At 41.9% G+C, this 27,359-nt stretch overlaps 1 protein-coding gene and 1 long non-coding RNA gene across 4 annotated transcripts in view; one reads left to right on the forward strand and one right to left on the reverse strand.

The window, feature by feature from the left end:
- LOC120822748 (phospholipid-transporting ATPase ABCA1) overlaps positions 1-27,359 on the reverse strand; it is a 134,307-nt gene that overhangs the window by 100,842 nt on the left and 6,106 nt on the right. For 2 of the 3 annotated variants that reach the window (XM_078106241.1, XM_040182661.2), the window contains exons 1-7: positions 11,481-11,588; positions 7,625-7,754; positions 4,595-4,688; positions 4,260-4,401; positions 3,986-4,107; positions 1,884-2,011; positions 935-1,132 (exon numbers count right to left, since the gene is read on the reverse strand). In XM_078106241.1, the coding sequence (XP_077962367.1) occupies positions 935-1,132; positions 1,884-2,011; positions 3,986-4,107; positions 4,260-4,401; positions 4,595-4,688; positions 7,625-7,690 (750 nt within the window). In that variant the 5' untranslated portion in view covers positions 7,691-7,754; positions 11,481-11,588. Of the gene's footprint in view, positions 1-934; positions 1,133-1,883; positions 2,012-3,985; positions 4,108-4,259; positions 4,402-4,594; positions 4,689-7,624; positions 7,755-11,480; positions 11,589-27,359 lie in introns of those variants that run through there. The other variant, XM_078106242.1, reaches the window with a different exon arrangement.
- LOC120822749 (uncharacterized) lies at positions 19,390-21,876 on the forward strand. Its single transcript, XR_005712735.2, has 2 exons — positions 19,390-19,466; positions 20,897-21,876. It is a non-coding gene; the product is annotated as an uncharacterized LOC120822749 (long non-coding RNA).

A 27,359-nucleotide genomic window follows, 5' to 3' on the forward strand; every position in this document is an offset into this window, starting at 1 on the left:
TATCCCTTTGAATTGGATGCACAGGCAAATTTTACCTTTAAAAGCTATTTTCTTTTCTATGTAAGTCACAGAGCAAGAAAAGAATAACATTTGACTTTTAAATTGGTGACTCAATTGTCCGTCACAGAAAATCATTGCCTTTCAATTTACTGCCAGCCCTGCGACAATTCCAGTTAGAGCAGACTCAATGATATCAAAACACTTTTAAAAAAGGTATCAAGGTGTGGAGTTTAATCTTACTATTGATAGAATATCCATGCTGAAAAGGACCTTGTGCAGTGACGTGTATTCCTTATTACAAAAAACGTGACTCTAGCGTTTCATTTTTTCAAGTTCAAGGTTCAAGGCTCAAGGTTGCTGAATTTAAGCAAGAAATGGCAGAATGAAGAGCCGAGCCTCGTGGCTCAAGATGGTTAGCAGCAACCCCGACGTTAAGGGCTAAAATCAAATTGTGTCTGCAAATATGAAATAATAAGGTATTCAGCACAACATTGAGAAAACAAACAATGTTTCTCAATCACTGATAGATTTGGAAAAAGCAGTGGCTAATGTTTCCAGCTAATCAATCCAGCCTGCTAGCTTCTAATCCTACCAGTGGAACAGACTAGTAAATACCTTATATGTACATTCTCAATTCCTCAACTGCTACTGTGGGTTGAGACACACAAAAGCTTCAGATTTACAGCGCAGACAGTGCAATTCATAAGCATGTCAAATGTAGGTGACCTTACAGAGCAGGAAATACGGCTTTTCATACGTAGAGATTATGATCTGTATTACTACAGTCAGGCCAATTAATGTAAGGCTCCCGAATGCATTCACTCCCTAAGTTTGTCAAACTGAGACTAATTGTGTGCGAGTCGCTACGCAAGACTCCAAGTCTCATCAACTTCAAAAGTTGTGAGGTCCCTTCTTGGTATGGAAGACAGCTCACCTCAGAAAGCACTTTCCCCCCATCCAGGTTCCGCTGGAACACTTGCTGGGCATTAATCAGCTGCTGTGGATCGCGGGAGCAGCTGACATTTGTAAAAGCCTCCTTTTCAGCTTGGCTGCTAAATTGGATATACTCATCATGATCCGTCCCCTCGCACAGGACGCTCCTCAGGTCGCCTGGCCTCGGGGTGCCTGTCGTCTGAAAAAAGAAATACAAAAAATCGGTGGAAGTTGACTAACAAGGGGACTTTGCATTGGAGCATATTGGGTTCATTGTGTACACGTTTCACAGATCAAAAGGATCAATGTCCTTGGAACCTTGTGCCAGCAGAGAGCATGCTGCATCACACTTGAAAAGCAGATAGAAATTATTGTTTTGACTTGTACTCATCCACGAGTAAAGACACAGTGAAACCAAGAAAGACAGGATACAGAGAGAAGATAGACAATGACTTTGAACTAAATAGTACATTTTGCCATCATAATGCCTTTATACTTTCTTTTAATCACTGCGCACTGTAGCTAAGCATCCTCGTCAATATGAGTGAAGCAAGATTTGCAGCTCAATTAATATCACTTGATACATATCATGGTATCAATTGGGGAACGTTTAGAGACATTTTTATTGCTGTTGCGACTTCATTTAATTCCAAATTACCTTCTCTAGCCAGCCTCAAACAACTTGTTTTAATCAAGTAAATGTTAGAGTTTGCTTTGATTATGACTTGCATAGCTGTCTCAGAAGCAGTTCTTGCCAATATTATTTTACTTTTAAAATACGCAAGAGAAACATTCTTGGCACATTTGGTCCTTTGAATATTTTGGTCAACAACAACATTTAATTTTATTTACAGGAGGAGGTAGAAAATGCTGTTTCAAAGCAGCTGGCATTTCTATTGAAGAATGTTTGTCGTTTCATCATGCGACCGGTGTGGCGAAAGGATACTCACTGGATTGAGTTTAATCTCAGCATTCATGAGGCTTTGGACCACCGTCGGTGGCAGCGACAAATTCTCTTTTAGATGTGTGGAGAAAGTTTCATCGTCTCTGAGAATACTCCTTAGGATCACCGGTTGAGCTTAAACATAGAGAAGCAAAAGTGTTACCTTGGCAGATTGATGCACAACAATACAAAATATAGTGTACAGCAGTGCAGTTGATGTACTGGTAAGCGAAAAATTGGAAGGGGAATGCGAGTGCTTCCATTTCATAAGATTTGTATTTTCATAGCCGTAAATTCTCCCTACTCGCCATCTGCACTGCAGATATTTTGCAGCCAACTCTCTTTCTGTCTCTGCCTCCCTTGCCATCCTCCTGCATTTTATTTCCACGTCACTGTTCGCAAATACGGGTGCATGTAAAAGCATGAGTGAGCGCTTGAGTTCTCTGCCGGACACCTGTGCCGACTACGGAGGAGTGTCAGCCTCGTAACAAAAGCGACATCAGCCATTCCGGTGCAACAGAAGGCTGGTTCAACATGTGCACTGGAGGGTGTTTTCCATCGTTGAAAGGAAAAGGTTCAAACTAGCCCACGACTACATGATCACTGCATTGCAGTTGCCGAGAACATAGTATTGTAATGACATGAACAATGTCCCTACAAGACCTCTATGAAAAAGTTCTTGGTAGCCTTGTGATTTGGTTTTGTTTTACAAGTTGCCAGAAGTGGCTTTAAAGTCGGATTTATACGCGTTTAAAGGACGCTTTCAAGATGACTGTTGCAATTAAACTGCTCATTGGTGCAAGTAGAGGTTGAGCACTTGAGTTGAATGAGTGGTTAAGAGGGGACAATTTGTTGCTTAACACGTACCGGAGAGTTCACCAGTCATTTTCGTCTGAATAGGTGCCCACGGAGAGGCAGGGTTTAAATTATATAGGTTAAGAAACGGACGGTCATTTGTTACGGCCCCTCACAATGGCATAACATCACAGGGATGCCACTAAAATATCTTCACAGACAACTGAAACTGCATCTATTCAACATGTGTTTTCTTCTCTCTGGGTCTCCTGCTCGTGCTGTCGAGATAACGAAGGAGGTTACGCAATTTAATTAAATTAGCCCTTTTGCAAGTGTAATGCATTCAGCTTAGTCGATTGTCAAGGTGAGGGGAGGAAGTGACTTATGCAGGGTTATTCAAGGTTCAATTAGGATAAACGTCTTATAAAAATAACAATCATTCTGATTTGTTTTGAGTTAATTATGCTGTTTGATGCAACCAGCTGAATGGATATTATTATGCCCCTCATGCCTGCCGGAGCATCAGGGCGGTCCGGTGGGCCGGGTTAGATCATGGGGAAGAAAAACATGCTCTGAGCTCCTCCTGAACACGCATTGCCGTTCTGATTTAAATGACCACCTGAGTCTTTTAATCAACCCAGGGAAAAAAAAAAAAAAAAGGACAACACAATCCCCTTTGCCATCCCAGTCTTTTGATAGTACTCCATTCCCCATTCTTGTCCATGACCTTTTGTGCTCTTGCCTCCCAACAGTGAATCCCATTAATTATGCCCAGGCTTAGATCTGTGATGGATTTAATCTCGTATATTACAAGCCAGCGACCCCAACCAAAATGCAAATGGCCCTCAAGCCGCTTGCTGAACAGCGGCCTCGCCCCCTCCCCACACCCCCTTGTCTCTTTGCAAATTAGGTGCTGTATGAAAATCTGAATATCATCAGGGTAAATGAGCCTAATGCAAAGCAGCAACTTATCAAGACAAACGATCTGTCAGTCTGCACAGCAAATTGCATCATAAATAATCATGCGCTATTGTTTTTGAGGGATAAAGGGGAATAACAAATCCTCCAACTTGTCATCGACATGAAGGGGATACTTTCCTTGATGGAGAGTACTTAACAAAGACGTAGCGGAGTGATTGTTGCTGAGACGTGATTTTTGCACTTTGTACGCGCACATCGAAACACACCAATGTCTATGTTGACCTTGTTGCTTTCACGATTACTTTGACGGTTGTGTTTGAACCTTAAAACTAGGTCCTTTCATGAATTGTGCCATTGTTTTAAGGTCCGTGGATCCAGGGAATTATCTTTTACCAGGGTTTGCCTTTGCCAGGACTGAATCCCACTGGTCGAGGTCCTCTGCCAGCAACTGCGCCTTGCTGAGAATGGATCCGTTCGCTAGGAGGCTTTGCAGCTCTATCAACATCCTTGAAACTCTTGTTAAGCAGAAAGACAAAAAAAATATATCACAAACTGCAAATGCCACGTCTTCGATCAAATCGGAAATCATTGACGAGACATTAATCTCCATCCTAATGTGCTCCATGTTGGGAGACGAGAAGATTACAGGGCACATCGCAGTACGTACATGGAGTCGTTGAAGTTGTTGACTTGGCCTGGCGTCTCCCCCGGCGTCGGCTCGTTCAAACAGGGATTGTTGATGTTGCACACCATACCTTGAAGCCAGGGAAGCACGCCAGCCGACGGCATGGCTTTATTCGGGAAGTGGCCTACAGGAATATAGGTGAATACTTTCAGGATTCCTCAAGTCAGATGCCTTGTTAACAAATGTTTTGATGTATGGATTCAGTGATGTCACAACTGAGTTGTTACGGGAATACACGTTAAGATCTGAGGGCTAGTTCTGAAGCTTTGTGTGACCTGTGAAATACATTTCACCATTGCATCTAGGCGTGGTCTTACATTGGCCTTTAAAAATAGGGTTGTTGGTGGACCGCACCCACACCAGGATGATGAAGAGGAACAGAGGCCACACCACTTCAACGACCAGCCGCACCTGCACAAAGGAGAAAGTGGTCTCATTTTCATAACCTTCATGGGATATATTACTGGAACATGTTTTGGCTTAAAGCATTTGCATTGTATTTTCGTAAGTGAAGCTTGACAACACACATAAACTCAAAGCAAATATAAAAGCTCAGGCGACAAGACAAACGGAAAATGTCGAGTCACAGCCGTTGAGGCATTGTTAATGATCGACTAAGATGATCTCACCAGCTTGTGTCTATGTATGTGTGTCTACAATGTAGCTACCCAAGCCATAGTCCACATGTTATGCTGTTGTTCTTGCTTTTACTCCGAGCACTTACGGGATTTAGGGAGAAACCTCGACGTGTGACTCCACAAGTCAAAGCTATCACACACACTCCCTGCCGTCTCCTCCACACATTTAATCCTCTTCTGGATGAAGAACACCAACCACTTCCTTGCTTTAATAAAAACCATTCAATACCTGCCAGCAAATAGAGGCCCATGTGACAAGCCAGGCATTTTATTCCAACCTCGGGGGATGGGTAAAGAGAGAAATTGATGACCTCGAGGCTTTACTCCTTCACGGAGTTGTTTCTCATTTTTTCTCTGCTCAGTTGGCCTTAAGGCGCCTTCTAAAGGCAAAGTACGAGGACCTTAGAGTTATGAGGTATACACACGCGCACACACTCAAGTCAATGCTTCCTCATTTACCACACCTACATGATTATCTTTACTATTGTTTTTACTGTGGAAACTCTGAAGTAGTGGAGTTCCTTTTTACATAAGTCACGGTAATGTGCACCTTTGAAAGAAGAGGGGCCAGGTGACAAGGGTTCATAATTCAGCAAGAAGCAATTTCAGACAGCGGACAACTTCCAGTGAGATATTACAACGCTGCGGCTCATCCTTCCTTCCTTGTCTTCAACCAGACGCCGTCTGCCACTGCGGCTTTTCTACGCATCCGCAGACACACCATCGCTCCACGTCCCCTTTCATTTCACTGAGCCTCCTCCCGCCACCCAGAGCTGACCCGGTCTGCCTGCACGCTCATTCTTTTCAGCGTCGCTGGCAGAGCGACTTGCTTTGAGGAATCAACTAGAAAGCTCCAGTTATCCCACAGCCTCGCTATGGTAACGGATATCGTATATGATGACGCACATTAGCACATAATAAGAGAAGCCATGAACGCTGCCGTTGGTGCCTAGATAATTAAACTGGAGGGCAGGCAGAGGTGAGGAAATACAAAAACACATATTGCATGTAATGTCACAGCGCCATGGCAACCTCATAAATTAAAGTGGGTTTCCTGCAGAGGAATGGGAATAAGGGATGGCGGTTGGAGACATGTATATATTGTTTAAGCAAAAGTCTATGATGTTGTCAATGAATTACAGAACAGAAACTAAAAAGATTTTTTGAATTATGCCCTTCCCTCCCGTCTGTGTGTCAAGAGAGGGTGTAGTTCTGCTGAGAGGGTAAATTATCATAATGTATTTCAAAGAACAGAAATGGTAACGGAACACAGAGATCATGGGGACTTTCTCAATGCTCCCCAGGCATTTACCATTGGACACTTGTGTCTTTGTGAGTAGATAATCTCCTCCTATGAAATTATGTGAAATAGTGGACCATAAAATCAGTTTCATGCCTGTTATAAAATCTTAAAATGCTTGGTGAAGCATTCATATAATTGGTCATTAACCTCCACAAGCCCTCCAGAAGCACCATTGTCCTTGCTAACTCCCTCTGGTTTTGTGTAATGCCAATATTTCACGTTGACATTGGCCAAATATCCTACATTCCATGCACAAAACCACTAGTGTCCCCTTCCATGTTCGAGGGGGAACGCAGCTGCTCATTTCTCCATTATATAAAAAGGAAAGTTCTTTCTGCCGGTTGACAAAATTGACGAGGGGAATGTTTCACAAAATCAAAGTTGTAAAATTGCAAATGACTTTGCCTTGAGTTATTTCCAAGAAAGTATAAACTTTGATGAAAGCAAATCTTTTTGTCACAATGTCCTTTGTTCTACTTTGGCAACAGGCACAGTGCTGTGCTAGAACCCATTCCAAAACAGGTGGGTGGATGTAACTCCCATCATCACTGCAACAACGCAAATCAAAGGGTAACAAAGAGTTACATCAGCCCCATGACACGTAAGACGAAAAAAGACAATGACAACTTGTTTTGACCTTGACATGCAGTTGCGACACATTGTGCAACTGTTATCTTCCCCCGGCATGTGACCATTGTGGAGGACATCAGAGGCAATGAAATCCACCACATATCACTGGGTCATCGTGTGTAGGCCAGTGCTTGTTATGTGATCAGGAAGTAATGACTTCGGCTACGGGAACCAGCCGGGGCAAAGGGACGATGCCTCATAGGATTAAGCATCGGCAGCAGTCGCGGTAAGGCCGCTAAATATTCGGGATCTGTGTAAAAGTAGTCATGACAAAAGCCCTAGTTCAGAACAAAATATCGACACGCGTATTAATCGCACAAACAATTTGGATAACAACGCTGAGGACGGGCCTTGGCAGTGAGTTTTTTGAATAGAGCCAGAAGGAGCGTTTGCCCTTCAACTGAAGTCTCCAACAATTGCCACTCCGTGTCCCGTTTCTTTTGACCAAAGAGTGGCTCCGTTAGGACTAAAACACAAGCGACGTGACATAACGTGCACAAGAGACACATCTCCCAAAATTGAAAGTGGCACTCCGAATTGGTTGGCATTACGGTAAGATTGTTCTTTTTCTCTAGTGGGAGAGCTAAAAGGCGGCTTACTTCTATAGGAGACCATTTTCGTAGTAAATCCCTCCTATTACTTCTCCTCTCATGAATAACTTAGTTGCCCTTGATAACACAATTCTGGGACCGTATACTCACTTTCCCTCCGTTGCCGACCAATCTTAGCAGATATACGTGGATTTGCAAAGGGGGGGTTGGTGTGCGAAAGCGTACCTTTTGTCTCTTCCGCAGAGTGAAGTTCTTCCACAGGAGCAGCGTGAACTGCGTCAGGAGACCCATTACGGCTTATCCTGGCAATATCCTGCCAAAGCGTCGCTATGGAAACTGGCCCACTTAATAAACCCTGCAGGGAATAAAAGGCAGAGTTTGGTTTTAGTACAGAGGAGCAATGCATCTTCGGGGAGTGCCACTAATCATCCACTTCCCCGGGCCATGGGGCTTACCGTTCAGCACCTGTTCTAAGAATTATTATCACCTAAACTCAGAATATCTCAGGACGGGGCCATGGCTCACCTGGAGGTTGCGCAGTTCCAAGGATCAAGGAGTATTTCATTTTAAAACCGTATGTTTGTTTTTCTTAATATATACTGTACATACAAAATATTAGGCAGAACCTAAAACCGCTGTTCATCTGAAAAGGTGGGTAAGGCTTTGAAAACTGTGCTCCTTAACGACTACAAATTCTCAGAAAGTATTTTTTTTGTGAACATATCAAACGAAAAGAAACAACTTCATGAGCAACTGCCAAAGATTCCCGTAAAACTTTTATCACAGGTTTTATTACACACTGAACAATGATTACAGAGACAATAAACAAATGGATCTACTGTGGCATTTTTACACCGTTACATCAAGTTTGACCTTTATAAAAGAAACTCTACTGGTGACAATGTCTCTTTTGACTGCAGCTCAGTCATTAGTCTGCCAAAAAGGTCCCAGGCATTATTACAGGAATGTTACGTGTCTTTAAATATAACTATACAAAAGGCAGTTTTAACGGTTCAAAATGTGTTGCAGTAAAGTATCATCCTCTGTAAATCAACGTTTGGGTTGTTCGCATCATGCGAGTATATTTTAGGTTAAATCCATGCAAAACTTCCATTTTGAAACTAGTTCTATGGGCAGTAGTAGTTTTGTATCATATAACTTTGTGTGATTGGTACGAAAGGCCAGGTCTTGAAAAATAGTTTTCACCTCAATGGAACGGTGGAATGGAATGGAATCGAGGTTGTCTCAGAGAATGTTTACAAGTTAAACTACAAGCAAATGCGAGCACGGCTTGAAACACTGAGAAGCCTTTAATAATAATACATGTTTAATTGTATTTACTAGGTCAAAGTATGTTACCTGGCTGTGTTAAAAGCACTTCAACGGATGCTCTGTGGAGACTTGAGTACGTGTGCAGGGGGAGGGGGGTGGGGGGGGTCAGTTAGGGATGGGCTTTTTTGCCGCAGGGTGGTCCTGACAAAGTGCCACCTTTTAACGCTCCATTTCCTCTTTCTGTACAGCTTCCATCTTCCCTCTGTGTGTTTACATTATTTACTGCTACTTCAGGGATGTTTTATTTACCGTCATGGGAAAGTTGAGGATCCCTCACTTTCAAATGTTACACTCATGTAGGTTTAATAATCTAATGTAGAATATTGGTGAGGGGTAACACATTTGTAAGGCTGTGCTGAATCAGGCTGTCAAACCTGTCAATCAGCTGTGAGACTACATTCGCCAGGGATTCTTTAGGTTTAATTTACGTCAATTCCTAGCTTTTCTTAGGAGGACTTACTACTCACTATTTGGTTTCACCTTCATTTTATCTTTGGAATAAGAAAACTGGCCTGGGTCTTCACAAAGAGGCCATATGCGCAGGAACTCTCGACTCCATCAAATGATTGGATAATCGAGTGTGCTGCTGCATTGGTCTGCCCTGCTTTTCAAGCCTTATCTTTTGAAACGTGAAGTGCGTAAGAGGAGGACAGCCTGGTACCTCCTCCACTCTGAAATCATGTCAAGCATGAAGGGTAAACAACATTTCTAAGAATACCCTCAAACTAAACTATAGTCTAAAATATGTGCATCCAGGCTGTGTTGGTTTCCGAGGAAAGAGATGCATAAAGTAAAGGACGGGGTGTGTGATTTTGAATGTGGGTGGGGGGGGGGGGGGGGGGGGCAGCTCAAGAGCTCCTTTTTCAATTCCACATCTAAAAGAACAGAAAAGAAGTAACAAAAGAAGATGTGATTGTGATTTGCATTGCAGACGCAGAGTTAAAGAAAAAGAAGCAAACACAGTGAACACAGTTCTCCAGAGAACAAAAAACATAGACTGTGAAGCGTGTTTCCCAGATCATGATTTTAATCTCCAACTAGGAGCAAAGGCAATAATGGACGTCCTTTTTGGACTTGTTTTTACACAGGAGTGTGGCCAGCAGGCACCGGCATCAGTTTGTTTCACCGGATCATTAGTTCCACTACATTAGACAATGTAGCGATAACGCAAGTGCTGATGCACTTTTGTGGAGCAGGGACAGCAAAGCGCGTCATTTCAGCCCCTAAGATGATTGAAAAGAGGAAGCAGATACTCGCCACGCAGCGCGAGAGCAGAGGACGGCAAAGCATGCCTTTGAAATCTTTTACAAAGGGAGGGGGGGGGCAGCTACGGCCCTCTGAAGGGCGTAATGGTCCCTGTGCTCCTTCGCTCAGTCTTTTTTTGTCTTTCCAACTCGTCTCTATCATACGCCTCACCACAGCAGGACGTCACATTACTGCGAGAAAGTCGAGCCAAGGACGTATTTGTGTTGTTTTTATAATTCCAGGTCATACGCTATATTGAAACCGTATTCAACCGTTTTCCCTTTGGACGTTATATCCAGCTTGTTTCACAAGAGCGCAGTTGGTTTTTTGCTTAACATCAGCATGATCATGCTGATTATTTAATTGATGTACAATTTAATCACCAGCGTGAACCCTCATCATCCTGCTGCTTTAGTTCATTGTACAAAGATAATGTGAACTGACTAAATGTTGTGGAGAGGGACATGTTATGCAGATAATGTGGTGTAAATGATCCTTCAAACGGATACCTGCAGTTTTTGGATGAAAATACAAGAGAACCACAACATTGTTCACCAGTAACAAACGTCTCCAAAAACAGCTCTCTGCGGTCATTTAAACATTAAAAACAAATGGAGAGCATCTCACTGTCGTTCACTACTGATGCTATAGTATAATGGGAGGAATGACCAACGCATATGATATAAAATAGTTAGAAAAACACACTCCTGACCACGTTTTGTGCGTCCCTACTTGTCTGTCTGTAATTCAATCGTTTTATTGCCAAACTATCTTCAATTACGAAGACGTGAAGCGGTGATATTAGTCTGTCAAAATGATACCACTGATACTAGTCTATACTAGTCTGTCATTACACGTAATTAGTTCAAGAGACGAAACAGCTCCCGGCTCTGCTAACTGCGTTTCCCCGAGCGACCTGTCAATCACTTTTAGCAGCTAATTACTCATTCATTATAAACAAATGAAAATGATAAATAAAAAAATGATACGATCCACGTTAGCACTTAGGGAATCATGAAGACATGTCATTCAAAACTAAATAATTTAGCACAGTCAAAAGGTACGCTATATATGGCACTACCTCTTCACTACTTGTTACATGTGTCCAGGCTCCCTGTTAATCATTAGTGTTGGAGTAAGCTCAGCGCTTTACCCTTTCGACTGAGCAGCCGTTGGAATAAGAGCATGTCTGAAGTCCTTCAAATGCTGTCAACTACAACAGAAGTAACAATTAAAAACTGGATTTATTTGCATTCTAAGCCTGGAGACCAGTTTATTGAAGACATTCGAATAAGACAAGCAGATCTCAAGGCAAACGTTTTGATCCACTTCGGAGACGAATGGAGTAAAACACAGACAAGTGTACGGACTCCCGGGCCGGAGCCCTGGGAGCAGAGAGCAAGCTACAACAAAACCAGCCCGCAGATGAGAGGCAGCAGCACGGGAGGACCGGCTACAAAACATGTGTCGTAACAGAGGAAACTAAATGTCAAAATCAACCTACCTCCGAGCTGTTTACTTTCCACCCATCAGCACGTCTCAGGGCCTGAAGATGGATTTGACCGCTTTTAACTGCCGGCCCTTATGAGTCACGCTCTTTACCATCTCTCCCTCTCTCTGTCTCTCTCACGCAAACACACACACACGCCCACACGCCTCTTCTACCTATCATGTTTCTGTACCCTTTTACCTGGAGTCATAAAGTATGCAAATGACCTCGGCTGGGCCCGTTCGTAGCAACAGTAGCCACACTAACGGGGCCGGGCAGCACTCGGGTGGTGTATATGTGGCGCAGCGCGTTCCCTTAAGCGGCGCCCCCGTGGCGGAGCATCGTGTAGTCTCGTCTGAGTCACCTGGCGAGGAGCGGCGGGGGTGAACATTTATGCCCTACATTTGCCACTTTTTTGCATTTGTCTGGCGGGGGTCTCTCGTAGGAAACGTTCAAATGTAGTCACCTGTTGACTTGGCACAAAAAACATTAAGTTAGTTAGTCCTAAAACAGTTTTTTCAAATGAGTGAAACTTTAGTTAGAGGTCAGAGACTAGTTTGTATAATGTGTTGTATAAGTGTTGTTAATCTGGCGGGGTTAGCTAAGTGAAGTAACAGGAGTGTTTTATAGCAACTATATAGTTTGGTAACAGAGGGGCTATGGTTTTATTACGCTGAGTGATAAAGAATAACATCAAAGCTGCACAGGGAGGACATAAATGTGTTGATGAGAGGGGTGTTCAGACATGAAATAAACAAGGATGCTTCACGCTCGGAGTTATATTCATGTGTTCATTATTATGTCATTAATGAATGGGTCACTGAAAAATGTTTTTTTCACACCAAAGATAAAGCAGGGATATTAAATCATTTTCTGCAATTTAATCCCATTGAAATTCCATTTCATTAGCATTATTGTAAAAGTGATTATTTAGGTTTTTACTGAGTGAGATTTGACAGATTTACAGCCAGATTGCTGTCAAACTCTCTTCAAGCTCTCAAACTTTGTGAGTAAACTTTTTTTTCCCCGTCCTTCACAATCAACGACGGCTCCTGTGATTCTTGAGCTGTCGCTCCACACTCTCAATTAGCTCCACACGCTCACAGTCACAGAACCCGGGTGAAACCTCAACTGCCCAAAAGTAATTGCTTTGAATAATGAAGTGCTGCCGCTGGAAGGAGCCGGTGTAGTGGAGTACACCTGCTGTTCCCAGGTCAGTAAACCCCGCGTTAGTCTAGCCATGCTAATGAAAAATAAGGTGTGCATTTGCAACAACAACCACCTTGTAATTTGTTTCTTGCATACTTAGGGAACAAGTGATAACGGGAACACAACCTGAACCCGACGAGAAGAAATGAGCAAAGGGGCGTGAAGTGAAGAGCTGGATGAGCCTACAGTAAAAGTAAAGAAAGTACAGAGGAGGCTATGATGAAAGCAAATATTCAGCGAGGCAAAAACACTTCATTTAATAGCTTCCATGTCTGACTGGCTCAACATTGCTACATTATTTCCAGTCTTTGGGATGCCTGGGTGGAATGATGGGCAAATTATTTATTATTCTAAAAAGAATAAACTTTGTTCCAACTTTAACACCCTCACCACCCAAATCTTTATACAGTGTGAATAAAAGATAAAAGACATCATGTGATCCGCGGAAGTCAAAATATTCCTTACATCACAAACTAGAGAAAGGAGTTAGCCCGCTCATTGCAACTCAAGTGCATGCGATAAGTTCACTGACTGGCGATAAGTCAGTAAGACCAGTGAGCGCTCGCATTTACATTGTGAACATCTGAAAAAAAATGATCATCAAACAAATACCCAAGCGAGGAGAGCCAAAATCCCAGGCTGCTTAACCCACGGCATCGCACAGCGCACAGATTCATTGCTTGCGAGCCAGCGAGCTGGCCAGTGTTCTTCTGCCCACTCATTGTACGATTTCACCCTGTCTGTTGATGAGGTGGGAAGTAAACCGCCAAGTGCTTGTTAACCATGTTCACGCGGACAGCTGATGGAGGGATAACTTTCAGCAGGCTTATCGGGCCACAGTTGGCATTTTTTGTTTTCCTTCCTGTAACGTCTACCTCTGGAGTTTTCCGGGGGAAAAGGAAAAGCAGCAAATAACAGCCTTCCTCGACGGATGCCGTTGCTGCTTCCTGACTGCCGGCCACGGGTGCCATTGTGTTTGTTTTGACTTCAGCCCACACAGACTGTGCAGAGGAAGAACAATTTCTAAATGTATGACGTCTGTTCTGACATGGCCACCGTACGCACTGCAGTGACAACATGAGACAAACAATACCTAGAAATCTGGACTCACAAGGCCGGTATATGTTCAAGCAGATGCACTGCTTTTTCACTTTGAAACCAATTACAGATATAGATATGAGAAGATAAAATAAAAGACTATTAATCAACTTACACGGTTGATCAAGAAGGAAAAAAAGGACATGGCCTCTAGATTTACTCGCTGTTTTATGTCTTTGCTATCCAGGCAAGTTACAGTTTACATCCATGCCACAGATGAAATCATTTCAATAGATCATTTCATCCCATTAAAAAAAAGTGTAAATGTTAACATTAGAACATTAAAAACACTGACAGAATCCTAATCGCCTCATCCATAAGTATAAATTTTCTTCAGGATCACAAGAAAATCGGTGCAGAGGAGGGAAGCTCAACTTCAAAGCACACTGGTTCCGTTAGGAAGGGAGTACTTTTTCAAGTCTCTCTCACACGTGCTCGTCCGCGGGAGAGAAGGAGGCGGTTTCCGTGGTTGCAGCGCGCATGAAAACCACACCGTGACGACATGGAGCGGTCCCAAAAGTCTGCAATGGTCAGGATCAGGCCCCTGACCATTGAAACAGTTCATGGATTGACTCCTCGATTAATGTCTTTCTGTTACTCTGCTGATATCTCATTTTTTGTGCAACATTACTCAAACAAAGTTTGCATTGAGCTGAACCGCTTACACGTTTGTCAGTCGGTGTCATGATAATCAGTTGCTCGCAGCTAATTGGTTTACTTCTTTTTGCATTAATGTGGGTAGCAGGACGTGCATTTATAAATGCATGTATTAAACTGAAACCGGCCGTTGCATTTTTGACGTTTCAAATAATCAGATCAAATAAATTCTAGCCAAGGTAAAAAAAAAAAAAAAATGTACTCCTTTTTGCACGTCGCAACCTGTGTCAGAAGGGCCACAGGCAGCTGGGGCAGCTGCTGCCACTTCCTTGTATTGGTACAAATACATATTTTCCCTTTGTTTTTCTCACAAGTTTAACTCAATATGGAAACACAAAGATACCATGATGTGCATTACTGCTCGCACTGCTAACTTTCTGTAAGTCATTTTACTTCAGTGCACTCATCCCTGCACCTTTACGCTAATCTTGAAGCTTATCTCAATAGTCCAGTATCCAGAATCTCCCCTTCAATAAACGTATCCTTCCAGCAGGTAAAATATCAGGCTCCTCTTTCCATTCATAGGCCCGGCTTAAGAGATTCACTACTCATTATCTGGGAGAGTCACACAGACTTATCATCTGAACTGATGGATGGCCCTAGAATCTCTCTATATATGTTTAAATATACTATGAATAAAAGACTCAATCTGTTGGAGAGCAGCTGTGGGCTGGTCAATGTTATTTTTTTCAATCATGCAGAAAAATAAGCAAACATGCTTGTGTTTAAATGCTTGTTAAACACAAGCATGAACAAGCATGACGTTACCGATACTCACAACTTCTAGTTGGTATTCCATTCATCAGCATCTGAAAGCGCTCCATTTGTTCCACAACTTTAAAGACGGTGTATGCTAATTGCTTTATTGTAATGATCATCATCATCACATGCTACTTAAGGTATATATATATATATATATATAACTATAGGCCAAAGCACAAGGTGCAGAAACAACAAGTGAACGAGGGGGTGACACAACATCGACACTGGTCTTGCGACATCGTTCCGATATTGCGACTGCAATAGAACCTTTGGTTGTCAGTGTTAAATCTATGCAATGTTGAGCTTTAACTTCAAGGTTTTTTTTCCGATCAATTCAGATCAGCTATCGTCGATTCCCTGTAAACAAGATAAGGCCACCGGAAAGACACACACAGGCATGATTCAACACTTCTCTGATACTGTTCTATATTACCAGCTTCACAAGGTTAGCATTTATTGCATGGCTGTTGTATTGGATTGCAATATTTCTTCGCAGAATGTGCCAGTTATGTTCAAACTCCCATACGTCTACCTCCGGGGACAGTGCCAATAATGTGAACGTGCTTGCAAATAATTTCTTTACAAGGTAAAATGAAAATGACCAAACTGATTGCGTATTGATTACTGCCAAGTGCCAACTAGAACAATTAGAGTAAAGGCAGGTTGTCCCTGATCTCTCTGAGATGTGCTTGGAACTCATTGAGTCTTGCAGAGATCAAAGCAGTATTCTGAAACGCATATCCATTGAAGAGGAGGAAGAGGTCAGAGCAACTTTTGCTATCCAAACCCTTATCAAAAGTATGAATCGTAGTGTTATGCTCGAGAGGAAACTGAAAGAGAATATCCCACTTCACAGCAGCATGTAGAGGCTGTTTGGGTAAGTCATAATGTGCACTGGCAGGCCACATATTGGAGGGCTTGACCAAGAGGCTTGAGTAATGCTTATGTGTTGCTCAAATAAATCTCACCATCTTTTCTTTCTGCGCCAGCATAGAACCTCCCTCAGGAGCTGCTGATCCTACTCCACCATCACCCAGTCTGTTCTCTGTTCTCACTGCATGGTTTGGACAGGCCACTAAACAGACTACAACGGATCATCAGGTCTGCGGAGAGAATCAAAGGCTCCAGCCTTCCATCCTTCCATCCTGGACTTGTACACCTCCAGAGTCAGGAAGCGCCAGGGAAGATCACTGCAGACCGTCACACAACCTGTTCAGACTCCTCCCCTCTGATAGGCGCTACTGAGCCCTGTATGTTAAGACCCCCAGACACAGGAACAGCATCTTCCCTCAGACCGTCTCTCTGATGAACAACTTATCTGTCCCCTTCTCCCCATTTGCACGTCACTCTGCACTATAACCTGTTATATACATACACATATACACACTTTGGGTATATTCATTTAGATCTCGTTAAACGTTAAATCCAATCTTTATCTTTTTAGGGAGTAAACCCAAGTCAAACATATATCCATAAAAGCATACGTGGCCAAAATTGCCGATTCAGATTCTGAATCATCAGTATTTACCATCCGTCTCATTCTTCCAGTATAAAGTACTAAGTTTGGCAGATGGGACGATAGTTAGAGGGGAAAAAATGAATAGTCTGTTGTATACACAATAGCACATTTAGGTTTTCCCATTATTCAGCATGAAAAAAACCTCAAATCTGAATAATGAATGTTTTTTTTTTAATGATATTGAATCTAAATGATTTTTAAGGGGATTATTTTTCTACACAGTACACAACTTTGAAATTGACATTATTTATCATACTGTAAAACTTTCAAAGTGAATTAGTGTTTTTAATTTGGTGAGTAGTGCGCTATGACCACTGTTTATGGTTCCATGTCAGAGTGAATTCAGACTGCTAATGGCAGGCCACGTACAAAGTGTAAGCACTCCACCGACTCAGACACAAATAGACTTGTATTAATGTCAATTAGTACAACGCTCATATCAGCCGTTAACCTGCTCCCTATTACTTTTCAGAAGTGAAGTAGAGAAGAAGGTGCGCTTCATTAATCAAGTCCATTTAACCTTCCAGTAGGCATTCCGTATTCTAATGCAGTCAAAGAAAAAAAATGGTGACAAAGAAAATACAGAAAACAGTTAACAGAGAAGGTGAAAGAAGTAGCTGCAATCAGGTTTAAGACACAGACTTTGAATTAGTCATTAGTTCTAATTAGTTCACACAAAGTACAGGAAAGTTGTGTCTCAACATAACATTTTATTTTTATAGCTTTAACCAACGCATACAATGTTTGCCAATGTCAGCCTAAAAAAAAAAGGCGGTCCGGGCCCTCTGGGCTGGGAGTACAAGGCACTGCCCAGAGGTCAAGGATGTTGCTTTCATGCTCATGAGAAAAGGCGGAGAAAAAAAAGGAGCGGCGATGCATTATAGGCAACATCTGTCATATTCACAAGACAGCGCTGTAAAGAACTGTAGCATTTAATTATACTTTCTTGTGCATGAGGGAATGAAAAGTTGAGAAGTGTAAATACTGAGCTATTTCTAAATTGCAGCAAATAAGTGAATATATTGGAAAATTAAATGGTGTTCCCCACAAGTTCTTGTGGTAGTTTGATAATTAATGAGAAAGCTTGAGCTATTAAGTTTAGCCTTGATAAAGGCAACATATTAAAGACTATCGAATAGATAGTGATCAGCATGATTTAATTTAATTTTTCTTACTTTTTACTCTTAATTTCATTCATTACCCCGGCATAGACGATGGCAAACAATGATACACAACAAAGGTGTTAGAATGTAATTCCTCTTCAGAGTCAAGCAATTAAAGAAATCATTAATTATTTTTATTATTATTTATATTATTTTTGGCTGTTAAGACCATATCATTCTTATTTTACGAGACATTCATTCCTCCATAAATCCCTGAAAAGTAATAATCCCCAAAGTCTCCCTTGGAAAATCATTCTTAGTGCATTTTTCTTTTCTTTTTTTGTGAACACACATAAAAGTTTTCCATGCAGGACCCCTATGTTTTAATGTTTCAGATTCCACGTAAAAAAAAAAAAAAAAGACCTCACCATGCAGCACAATAGAGCTGGACTTTAAATAAGAGGTTAATCCATTACAAATTAGAACCATCCAATAGCTTTCCCCAACCGATCCTTTACGTAATGCGGCTGGGGTAACACTAACACAGATTTTCGAATCGTTCTCAGTGTGATGTTACAGCCTTGAGCTCTGGCTGGGAATACAGGAAATTGTCTTGTATCTTTTCATGCTGTATTTGAGAACAAGAGGTTGCTCTGATTCACCTCACCGCATGAGGGAAAAGAGTCGATAAAAGGCGGATAAACTGGCTGGAGGACATGTGAACGAGCAGCATCCATCTCTTAATGAAGACCCACACTGGAACTAGTTTGGAGCAGCATCTGTATGCACGGCATTTTTCCCTCCGTTTCACAGTACAGTGCTTTCCTAGCAGTGTACTGTTGACTTCAAAAGGTAACGTAGTTTGCTGACCTGTAAATATATTATAGATCTGCAATGCACCACATCTCTTTACTGCACCAGTAAAAGAAGAAATGAAGCACAACATAATCTAAAATAGGGGCTTTTTACAAATGTACTTAAGGGGGAAAAAAGCATCAATCTTCATGTAGCCACCTGTATTGCCTAATTTGAAGCTAAAGAAATATCTGCTACTAGTTAATGATAAATTATCACTAAGTATAGCAAAAGGTCATCAAATCTTCCATTAGAGCCTCTTACAAGACTTTCTTGACATGTTTTTATCTAGTCTTTTGAACTGTAAAGCTCTGGGTAACAATGGGTTTCTAAAAGGTTTGACCTTAAGAGTCATACCTTTGAGTGCAGACAGCTCCGGCGGACCCAAATTGCTCTCAGTTCAAAGTCTGATTGGCATTTCAAAAAATAGTGCATCGATTTGTTCAGGTTATTTCCCCCTCTGTGACACTCTCCCCGGGCTGTTATCGCAGCAGGATGTGGACTTGCGCCTCGGTGGAGGAGCAGGCGGCACCAGCTGGCTCGAGGTAACTGGTTACGACCCACGGGTGAACTGCAGCAGCAGCAGTGGACGGAGGCTGACCAAGGCGTAAAGCTGCTCACTCTTCATACGTGAGTCCAAGAGGCCTTTCAAAAGACAAGAATGTGCCAGGAGGCTAAACTAAGCATATAATCCGCACATGCCGTGTGTCGAAACTTTCAGGGCACCAATGACGCCAAGCCTACGTATCTTCACAAGTGCCTGACCGATGAGACATCTGCTCTGGCATTAAGGCCTGGGTATGTACAAGGGGTCGCAGCAATGAGCAATATGGATAACACGTCTAATAAGTCTGGTTACTGTGTTCTAGCCTCCGATTTTAGCTGATCATCTCTGTCTGCTAGCGGACTTCAAAAAATGGTTGAGGCTTGGGATTTCTTTTTCTTCATTAGTGCTACAGAATACACGTCAAGGCAGACTGAGCAAAGTCATCTGCTAGTCTCACATAACAGATATCTGACACAGACACTTATATCTGCTTGTATTTTTACGAAAGCAAGCGATTGAGTATCGAACATTTTTCACTTCGATGGATTGCAGCACTCTGATAGAAGGCAAAGGCTGGAAATAAAATAAATGGAAAGACATTTACACACAAAAAAAAATGCAGCACCTCTAAATGGATACCGCTTTGAGACGGAGCTCTAAAGCTCATGACGTTGAAAGCAAATTTAACCACAACTGACGTCCATAAGTGCAAAGGACATTTCATTTAATTGAGTCATGATGGATTTTAACCGATGGTAAAAATACATACAATATGTTTTCTATGTGTCTAGTCAATATAATGTTTTCAAATGGGCTCATCTAAAGTGATTGACAATTCCCATTGCTGTTGCCTGCCTGTCTGTTTGTTTAGCGTATTTTTAGAAAACATAAGAGCCATAAGAGTCAGAGTTTACAGAATACGGTGTTCAAATCCAGACCAAAATAAACCCCACATCTCTTAACAGTAAAGCCGCTGGCCTGACAAAAATATTTAGCCCTGCCACTCTCTCGATATTGGCTATGTCACCTTTTATTGCATGTACAATGGACCAATGTCAAACTCATTTTGCCCGAGGTGATTTTCTGTACCATGAACAGCACAATAGCTTTGATGATGGCGTCCACGAGAGGAATCTAAAAACAAAAAAGGTAGATACACGTTTGGCTCAAAATGGTACAATGTCGGATACTCAAATGACATATAGATGTTAAGTGGCTTGTTAACTGAATACAATCAAAATGTATGAACTGTTTTAAATACAACCAGACAGTGCTCGATGCTCGCTGTATCGTGAAGGCATTAAAGGAAATGACCTACACAGACCTGCAGGTATATGGGTTATTTCTTCCTGATTCGACCTCTCCACAGGACAGGCTTGATTGACATCGTCCTCACTTACTGGTTAGACTGAAATCAGGGCTACTTATACAATTACAATTATTATTGGAATATTGAGTTGGGTGACCTCAAGCAATTCCCAGCAGAGCGTACATGACCCACTTGCCACCTGAGCAGTGTGGTAATCAGCAAGAATCACTGAGAACACCTTTATGGGTGTGCATGGCTTGTCACAAAGCAATTTACCATGCACTAAAACATCTTTATACCAATTATCAGGCTTTTAGCCAAAAGTGTCTCCCAATTTACAATTTTCTGTTTGTGTTATTGTTATCCTTTCAGCATTAACCAGGGAAAATAACAACCAAGACCTCTGGAGCCAAGCTGGCCAGATACAAGGAGCGACCGACAGAAGAAGAAAAAGGAAATTTTACTACCAAGATAGTGACAACCAATTTGGCCAAACAGCCGCCACGTGGCTGCTGCAATATGATATGTCAGCAGGGGAAGGGACCTCTACATTAAATGTCAGGACAAACATTGCCCGTGATGGGCTGACCATTGAGGTAATCCATTACTGGGCTCTGATAATGGCGCCTCCACAATCTCTCTGAGAGGCTCCCTCAACACCCGTGGGGGTTTGCCGGTGGTGGGATGACTGGGAATGATTTGAGTGGCGACTGTGAACGTGGTGGACTGTGAAAGGACTGTTAGCGGACCTAACGGGGAAAACGGGGAGACTTAATACACCATCTTCAAATACATCTGGCGAGTCCAAGAGCCGAGATCAATCCATCAGGTGCTTGTTGAAAAACGGACATGCAGAGGGATATGAAAATTGTGCGTTATTTTCTTGTATTAATAGCTAGTTAAATAAGAGTAAATAAGGATACAGCCTGATAACACTATAATACGAAATTCATACAACACGTGAATTGGAGCTTTTATTAAAGTTAAGCCAGTGTATTTTAATACAATGAAATAGACAGACAGTGGATTTAAAAGAGATCATCATCTGGAGACAGATGCACCAGATGTATGTCGCTTCTCTCATCATAATGCATTCATGAAGAGGCTTTCGGTCTTTTCAACAGATGAAACGAATCAAGAACAAATTAAGAACAAGGCTGTTAAGCCACGAGTTACTTCGCTCCGAGAACAGCAGCTTTAGACGTGACCAAGCAATCTATTAAATAGTAAATCTATTGAAATTCTTACAACCAAATGTATGACATTGCGATGCCAGCAGTCCACAACTGAACAAGACTTCATCGCACAGAAAACATATTTGTATGGTGATTAACAAATAAATATTTCAAACTGAGAATAATGTGTTTCAAGTATGTATTGAAGAATTGGATCAGCCCAACTTCCCCACTAAATTAGAGAGGTACTTAAGCGTTTGTAGGTTGGGCCCGGCAGTCGAGCCAAAAAGAGTGTGAGGTCAGGTTCACACTAAAGTGAAGAGATAAAACCTTATTTCTCAAATCAAAAATGCAAATAAACTCAGATAAATGGAATAATTGCAGATAATTGGTCATAAATGACACTAGCTGGTTGATTGGTTGTGGCAGTGATCGAGGGGCCTTAACAATGCATCACCTAAAAGCATCCACAGCTTATTATTACCCTTCAGCTCTCCTGCATTGTTGGAGCTAATTAGGATTATTAAAAAGTATCTACATTGAGAAAATACACACACACACACACACATAAATGATTAAATACACATCTACGGCAATTATTTCTTCACCACATATTTGCGGCGAGATTAGATTATTGGAGTGGACACAATCACAGCTTCCTTCCTGCCCACGGGGCATCTACAATTGTTGCTAGCCACCGATAAAATTGCGTGTATGAGGTTTATGTAGACAATGGCTTTGTCTACAAAGCATGTGGAGCTGACAAGATGCGCCTCAAACGGCGAGCTACACGGCTGAATTATGGTTGGGCACACACATGCAGGTGCTCAATTTGAAATAAACTTTGAAAAAAAGCAATTCAAAATCCAACCCAATCACTTGGGAGGATAGGTGACATGGTGGTGGCTGAGTAAAAGAGAAGGGGACAGGAAGAGAGCACGCATCAGCAAAAACCTCAGGAGTGTTTGGAGGGGGGCGTCTTGTGCAAAGAAAGGCATTCATTTATTTTATTTTAGTAAAGGTCAGCTGTGGATGTTGGTTTTTACAGGGTTTTTCATGTCATTTAAGTGCACTGATCAGGAGAAGCATTGTATTCTATACAATTACAACAGAGGCCTTCTTTCCTGTTCCATCGAAAGCCTGAAAAAAATTGGGACCATGGCACCAAGCAATTCATTTTTATTCCGTAAAACAGCCACCTTGGAGGAAAAAGTGGTCTTGCACATTTCCTGCTACGGAAGATTGGACAAACCAGCAACCAATACGTTGTAAAAGTGCCACAGGAAGCTTGGGTGGGGAAGGTTAATGAACCCGCCTTTTCCATCATCCTGCTGGGTGTTTTTACGGGACAAAAAATTAATTACTTGTGACAAATATACTAATGCTTGGACTGCCATTTCTGCCAGGCAACCTGTGAACAAAAACATTTTGCCAATGCTTCCATTAGCATTGGACTTGCCGAATCAGTGCCTTGTGTCAACACACACAAAAGAGAATAACCAAAGGTCCATCCATTGACTCACTGACAAAACATGGCAGCCCATGAAAAATGCACAGTTCACAAGGTTCGACACTGATGGCACGGCGCTTTCAGAATAAAAACATGGTACGCTCTCTGCCAGACCGCCTGTAATCTCTGGGGGAACAGCCATGCGAAATGACAGACATCGGCCCTCTGGAGCTCGCAGCTCCACTTTCCTCCGTCCCTGGCACCGTTACAAAGGCCAAACTGCGGGGCTTTACGGTTTCTCTCTTTACAAAGTGCAGCAAGATGCTCTAAAATGGTAATGAAATCATTTGTTCTATAGTTTCACTGCCATGGAAATAAAATAAAATATTTGAGTATCTCGCGTTAGCAGCATATTAACCCCATAAGTCGTAATGCTAAACGGCGTTGCCCTTTTCTCTATTGGTCAGTTTGAGGAACTGTGCATCAGGCTTAATGTGTCTGAGTATTATTGTATGGACCATAATTATTAAGCTATTAAAGAGTGTAACGTTTTAATAATTAAGATGCTGGCTCATGATTCCAGTGACATTATATAGCTGTATGAATAAATAAATATAGAACGAAATGTTTTAAGATCACCTTACCTTTAAATGTGTGACTGCTGCCTGCGAAATGGGGGGAAGTGACACTGCTGTACTTCATGATCAGCCCACTAGGCAAAAAGGCAAATAATTTAATGTGGATGGCGGATGAAAATAAGGTAATTAGACAAGGCTTTAGACACTACTGCCATTGAGCAGCTGAAGTATAGCCACAGGAAGACAATCAAATAGCTATCAATTTCCTCTAATGGTCGCATTTGGTCGAGGAATGACAAATTAGAATCCAATGAAGTTGTACTTATTATAGCTGAATGCTTGGCTTTTAATATCTGTGCGGTGTTACACTGAGCTCACACGCAGATTACCCAGAACACACCACGGCAAAGCGTGAATTATTTATTATGTTATACTGAATAGCGGAAACTTTAAGTTGAAAGATCCCCGAGAAAAAATGAGTGTAGACATTACAAATAGAGCTTCAGATCATATGTTTTGTTTGGTTAAGGAAAAACAGCACACCCACTCTGACATCAATAGCCAAGATAAAGTGAGCAGAACCTATTCCTCTATTGTCATAATATTGCTTGTCTATAGTAAAGAACTGTCGGCCTACACAGTAATCAGTGAAAGGGAAACTGCCAATGATGAAAACATTCGCAGGTTACTCAGAGTAATTTCATTTTGAACAGAATTGGAGCTTCCACACTTAATAAAGCCCGGAAAAATTGTTCACAAGGCAATTTAGTGGAGCAAAATATACTCCAATAGTGTTTATTGCTGTTTGCTCCAAATATCAAGGTGACGATACCATAAGAAGACCCTTATAACATTAAAAAAACCTGAAATTCTTACGTAAAGGCATCCATCTGCCGACTCAGATATGTCAAAAAAGCCAACTAAATTAGCCAATAATTTCATTGCCAAAGAATGAAAAGAAGTATTTGAGTGTACGATTTAATCAATCCACTCACTGTCTAGGTGGCCAGGTGGGAGTCACACCTAATCGACAGTATTTGTGCAGGACTACTCCATAAGCACTGGCATAGATGGCCTTTAAAGCTCTCTTAGTGAGACATGCATAATTACGGAAACACAGACACAGATGCTCCGGGTGATATGATGCCATCAGAAAGCTCACGTAATATAATGCTGGCACATCATTTGTCCTATGGGAGATTTAACCTAACACAGGAGTTCATTGCAGATTTAGCTGGATACTAATTTCAGTCATCAGTCTTTTATAGGACACTGGTTGAATCTGATTGTATATTCAATTGATCCCCAAAATAATGGAGGCCATTAGCTGTATAAGCTGGAATATGTGGATATCTTTTTTAAGGAAAAAAAGCTACATGTTGGACAGTTCTAAAAAGACCAGAAGGATAGCAGGGTTTTCCTCGAAGATATGATAATAACAGCAAAGGCTGCAGTCAACTCTCTCTCCATCTGGTAGGTCATTTGTTGCCTCAAATTGCTCCCAGGACAAGGCCATTCGGTTCACTCAGGAATGATCTACTTGAAACGGTGCAATGTCAAAGGCTTGGGAGACTTGTCTTGGTTAGCCTTCCAGGGGAAGAGAGTACCACAACTTCTCCATGGAAATAGCTCTCGATAAGCAATGTGGCCATTACTTTAAGTTAGATGGAGGAAAAGGGATGGTGACTGAAACTCATATCTCAAGAGGCAATGTAAGGTCATGGCAGTAACATGGGAAGAGAATGGATCATGTGCTGGAGGAGAAACATTTGTAACGGACTGATTTACAACACAATTCGGTTTTGATGACAAATTTAGGCAGAGGTCCTGCTCCCAACTCGACGAAACGAATTAAAAGCAGCATGTTTGGCAATGAGCAATACAACAAACAATAGAAAGTAAAAAAAAGATGTAGTCTGACACATGCAGTATCTTTGGTATTCTTTTGATATTGACATCGTAGTGTGTACACGAGGGACTACACAATGACATCTGCTTTAAAACCAGGAAAAGAAATAATGAAATCTGTCAACACAAAATCCCAAAAGTTCACCTGCAAATAACAAAAAGGGAGGATGGGAAATTAAAAAGCAGGCCCAGAGATACATAATGAAAAATACATCATATGCCTTCAGCAAAGGGAGACTCAGTTTGGAAAATGGCTTAAACTTTTGATTAATGAGGTAAAAGTACAAACACGGCATCAAAAGTCTCCCTGCGAGCGGGCTTTCCGATCACAAAACGAGGAATGACGAGAGTGTGAATCAGGGAGCCAACCAAAAAGGGAATGCTTCTTCAATGAATTGGCATGAATGAAAAATGAGCAAAAGAATGAGGATAAAGTTACCATCAAAATACCCTTTAAGCACACAAAAACATTACTTTTAAAAGCTCCAGTACCGGATCAGGATCCATGTGTGAGCAATTACTGTGTTCGCCTTAAACAGCAAACGAATGTTGCGTTACTCTTGCGCACGGCTCCTTCTCACATTTGAAAATATGTTCAAATTCAGACATTTCAGCAGTATTATTGTTGTTTTCTCTAGAATGAGTCAAGCTACCTAAAAAATTATTACGTTTAGCCACATGATGAGTTCAGGTCACCTGCGTTTTTGCAGCGCTCACAGCTCGACACACACAACCACAGTAGTGAGGCACATAAAGCCAACGCCTCGGCTCACAGCTACCTTCACGTATAACACGGGCGATGATGGATGACGCTCGACTATCTGACTGCACAAGGTAACTGATTAGAACAGTGTTAATAAAAGAGCCGGCTCGGATGCCCTCTCTGTCAGAAGGTGTGGACATATATATCAGGGCTTCTGCTCCTCAGCAGGGGAACACTGCACCTGCAGGTTTGGAGAACTAAGCTCTGCTACATTTTGCGATAGACTCCTTCGTATCAGCTTGAATTAACGTGAAGCGTAATGCCAACATCACGCCGACATCCTTGCCAAAGTAACAGCAGCCGTATTGGTTGTGCCGCCGCTGGATTGCTCTGCTCCTTCTGCCACCATCAGTCAAACCTGCTTTCGAGTGAGTCTATTCATCTCTTTCATTTATACATCTTATGTTCAGTATTAACAGTATACATTTGCAGCTCCAAACAATTAATCACTTTACCAACAGCTTGCTAGTTAGACAAAAAAAGTGTATTAGCATGCCTTCCAAACACAGTATTTCATAAAGAATAACAGCCATTAGATCTGTCATTTGCAGACCCCCAGCATGAAAAGCAACTATATTACAAACGGCCCTTTCCTCCGCCACCATCTGTGCGACAGTTCAATTTCCTGTGCAAAGCTTTAATAGTCTTCTCGATTATGTATCTAGAATTTAGATCTCACAAGGTCACCCAAGGGCCACCTTACAAATATCCATCTGCAAAGGGATCTCTTATTTTACCCATAGCAGAACAAAGTTTATTTGCCGGGAATCACTTTTATCGGTATTCTCTTCAAAACAGCCCGGGGCCATTTTGTTTTGACAGGTGCTGGTCAGAGCTGAACGAGTGATGACACAAATATCAAATGACTAAAGGCCAGGAATCTCAACCCCCAACAATGCGGTTAGTCCCATTGGACCACTTCTTCTCAAAGAAGGTGATTGCAGCGGCAGGCGCTGACTAC

This window comes from Gasterosteus aculeatus, chromosome 7 (genome assembly GCF_964276395.1).
Source record: "Gasterosteus aculeatus chromosome 7, fGasAcu3.hap1.1, whole genome shotgun sequence".
In the NCBI taxonomy this organism is placed as follows: domain Eukaryota; kingdom Metazoa; phylum Chordata; class Actinopteri; order Perciformes; family Gasterosteidae; genus Gasterosteus; species Gasterosteus aculeatus.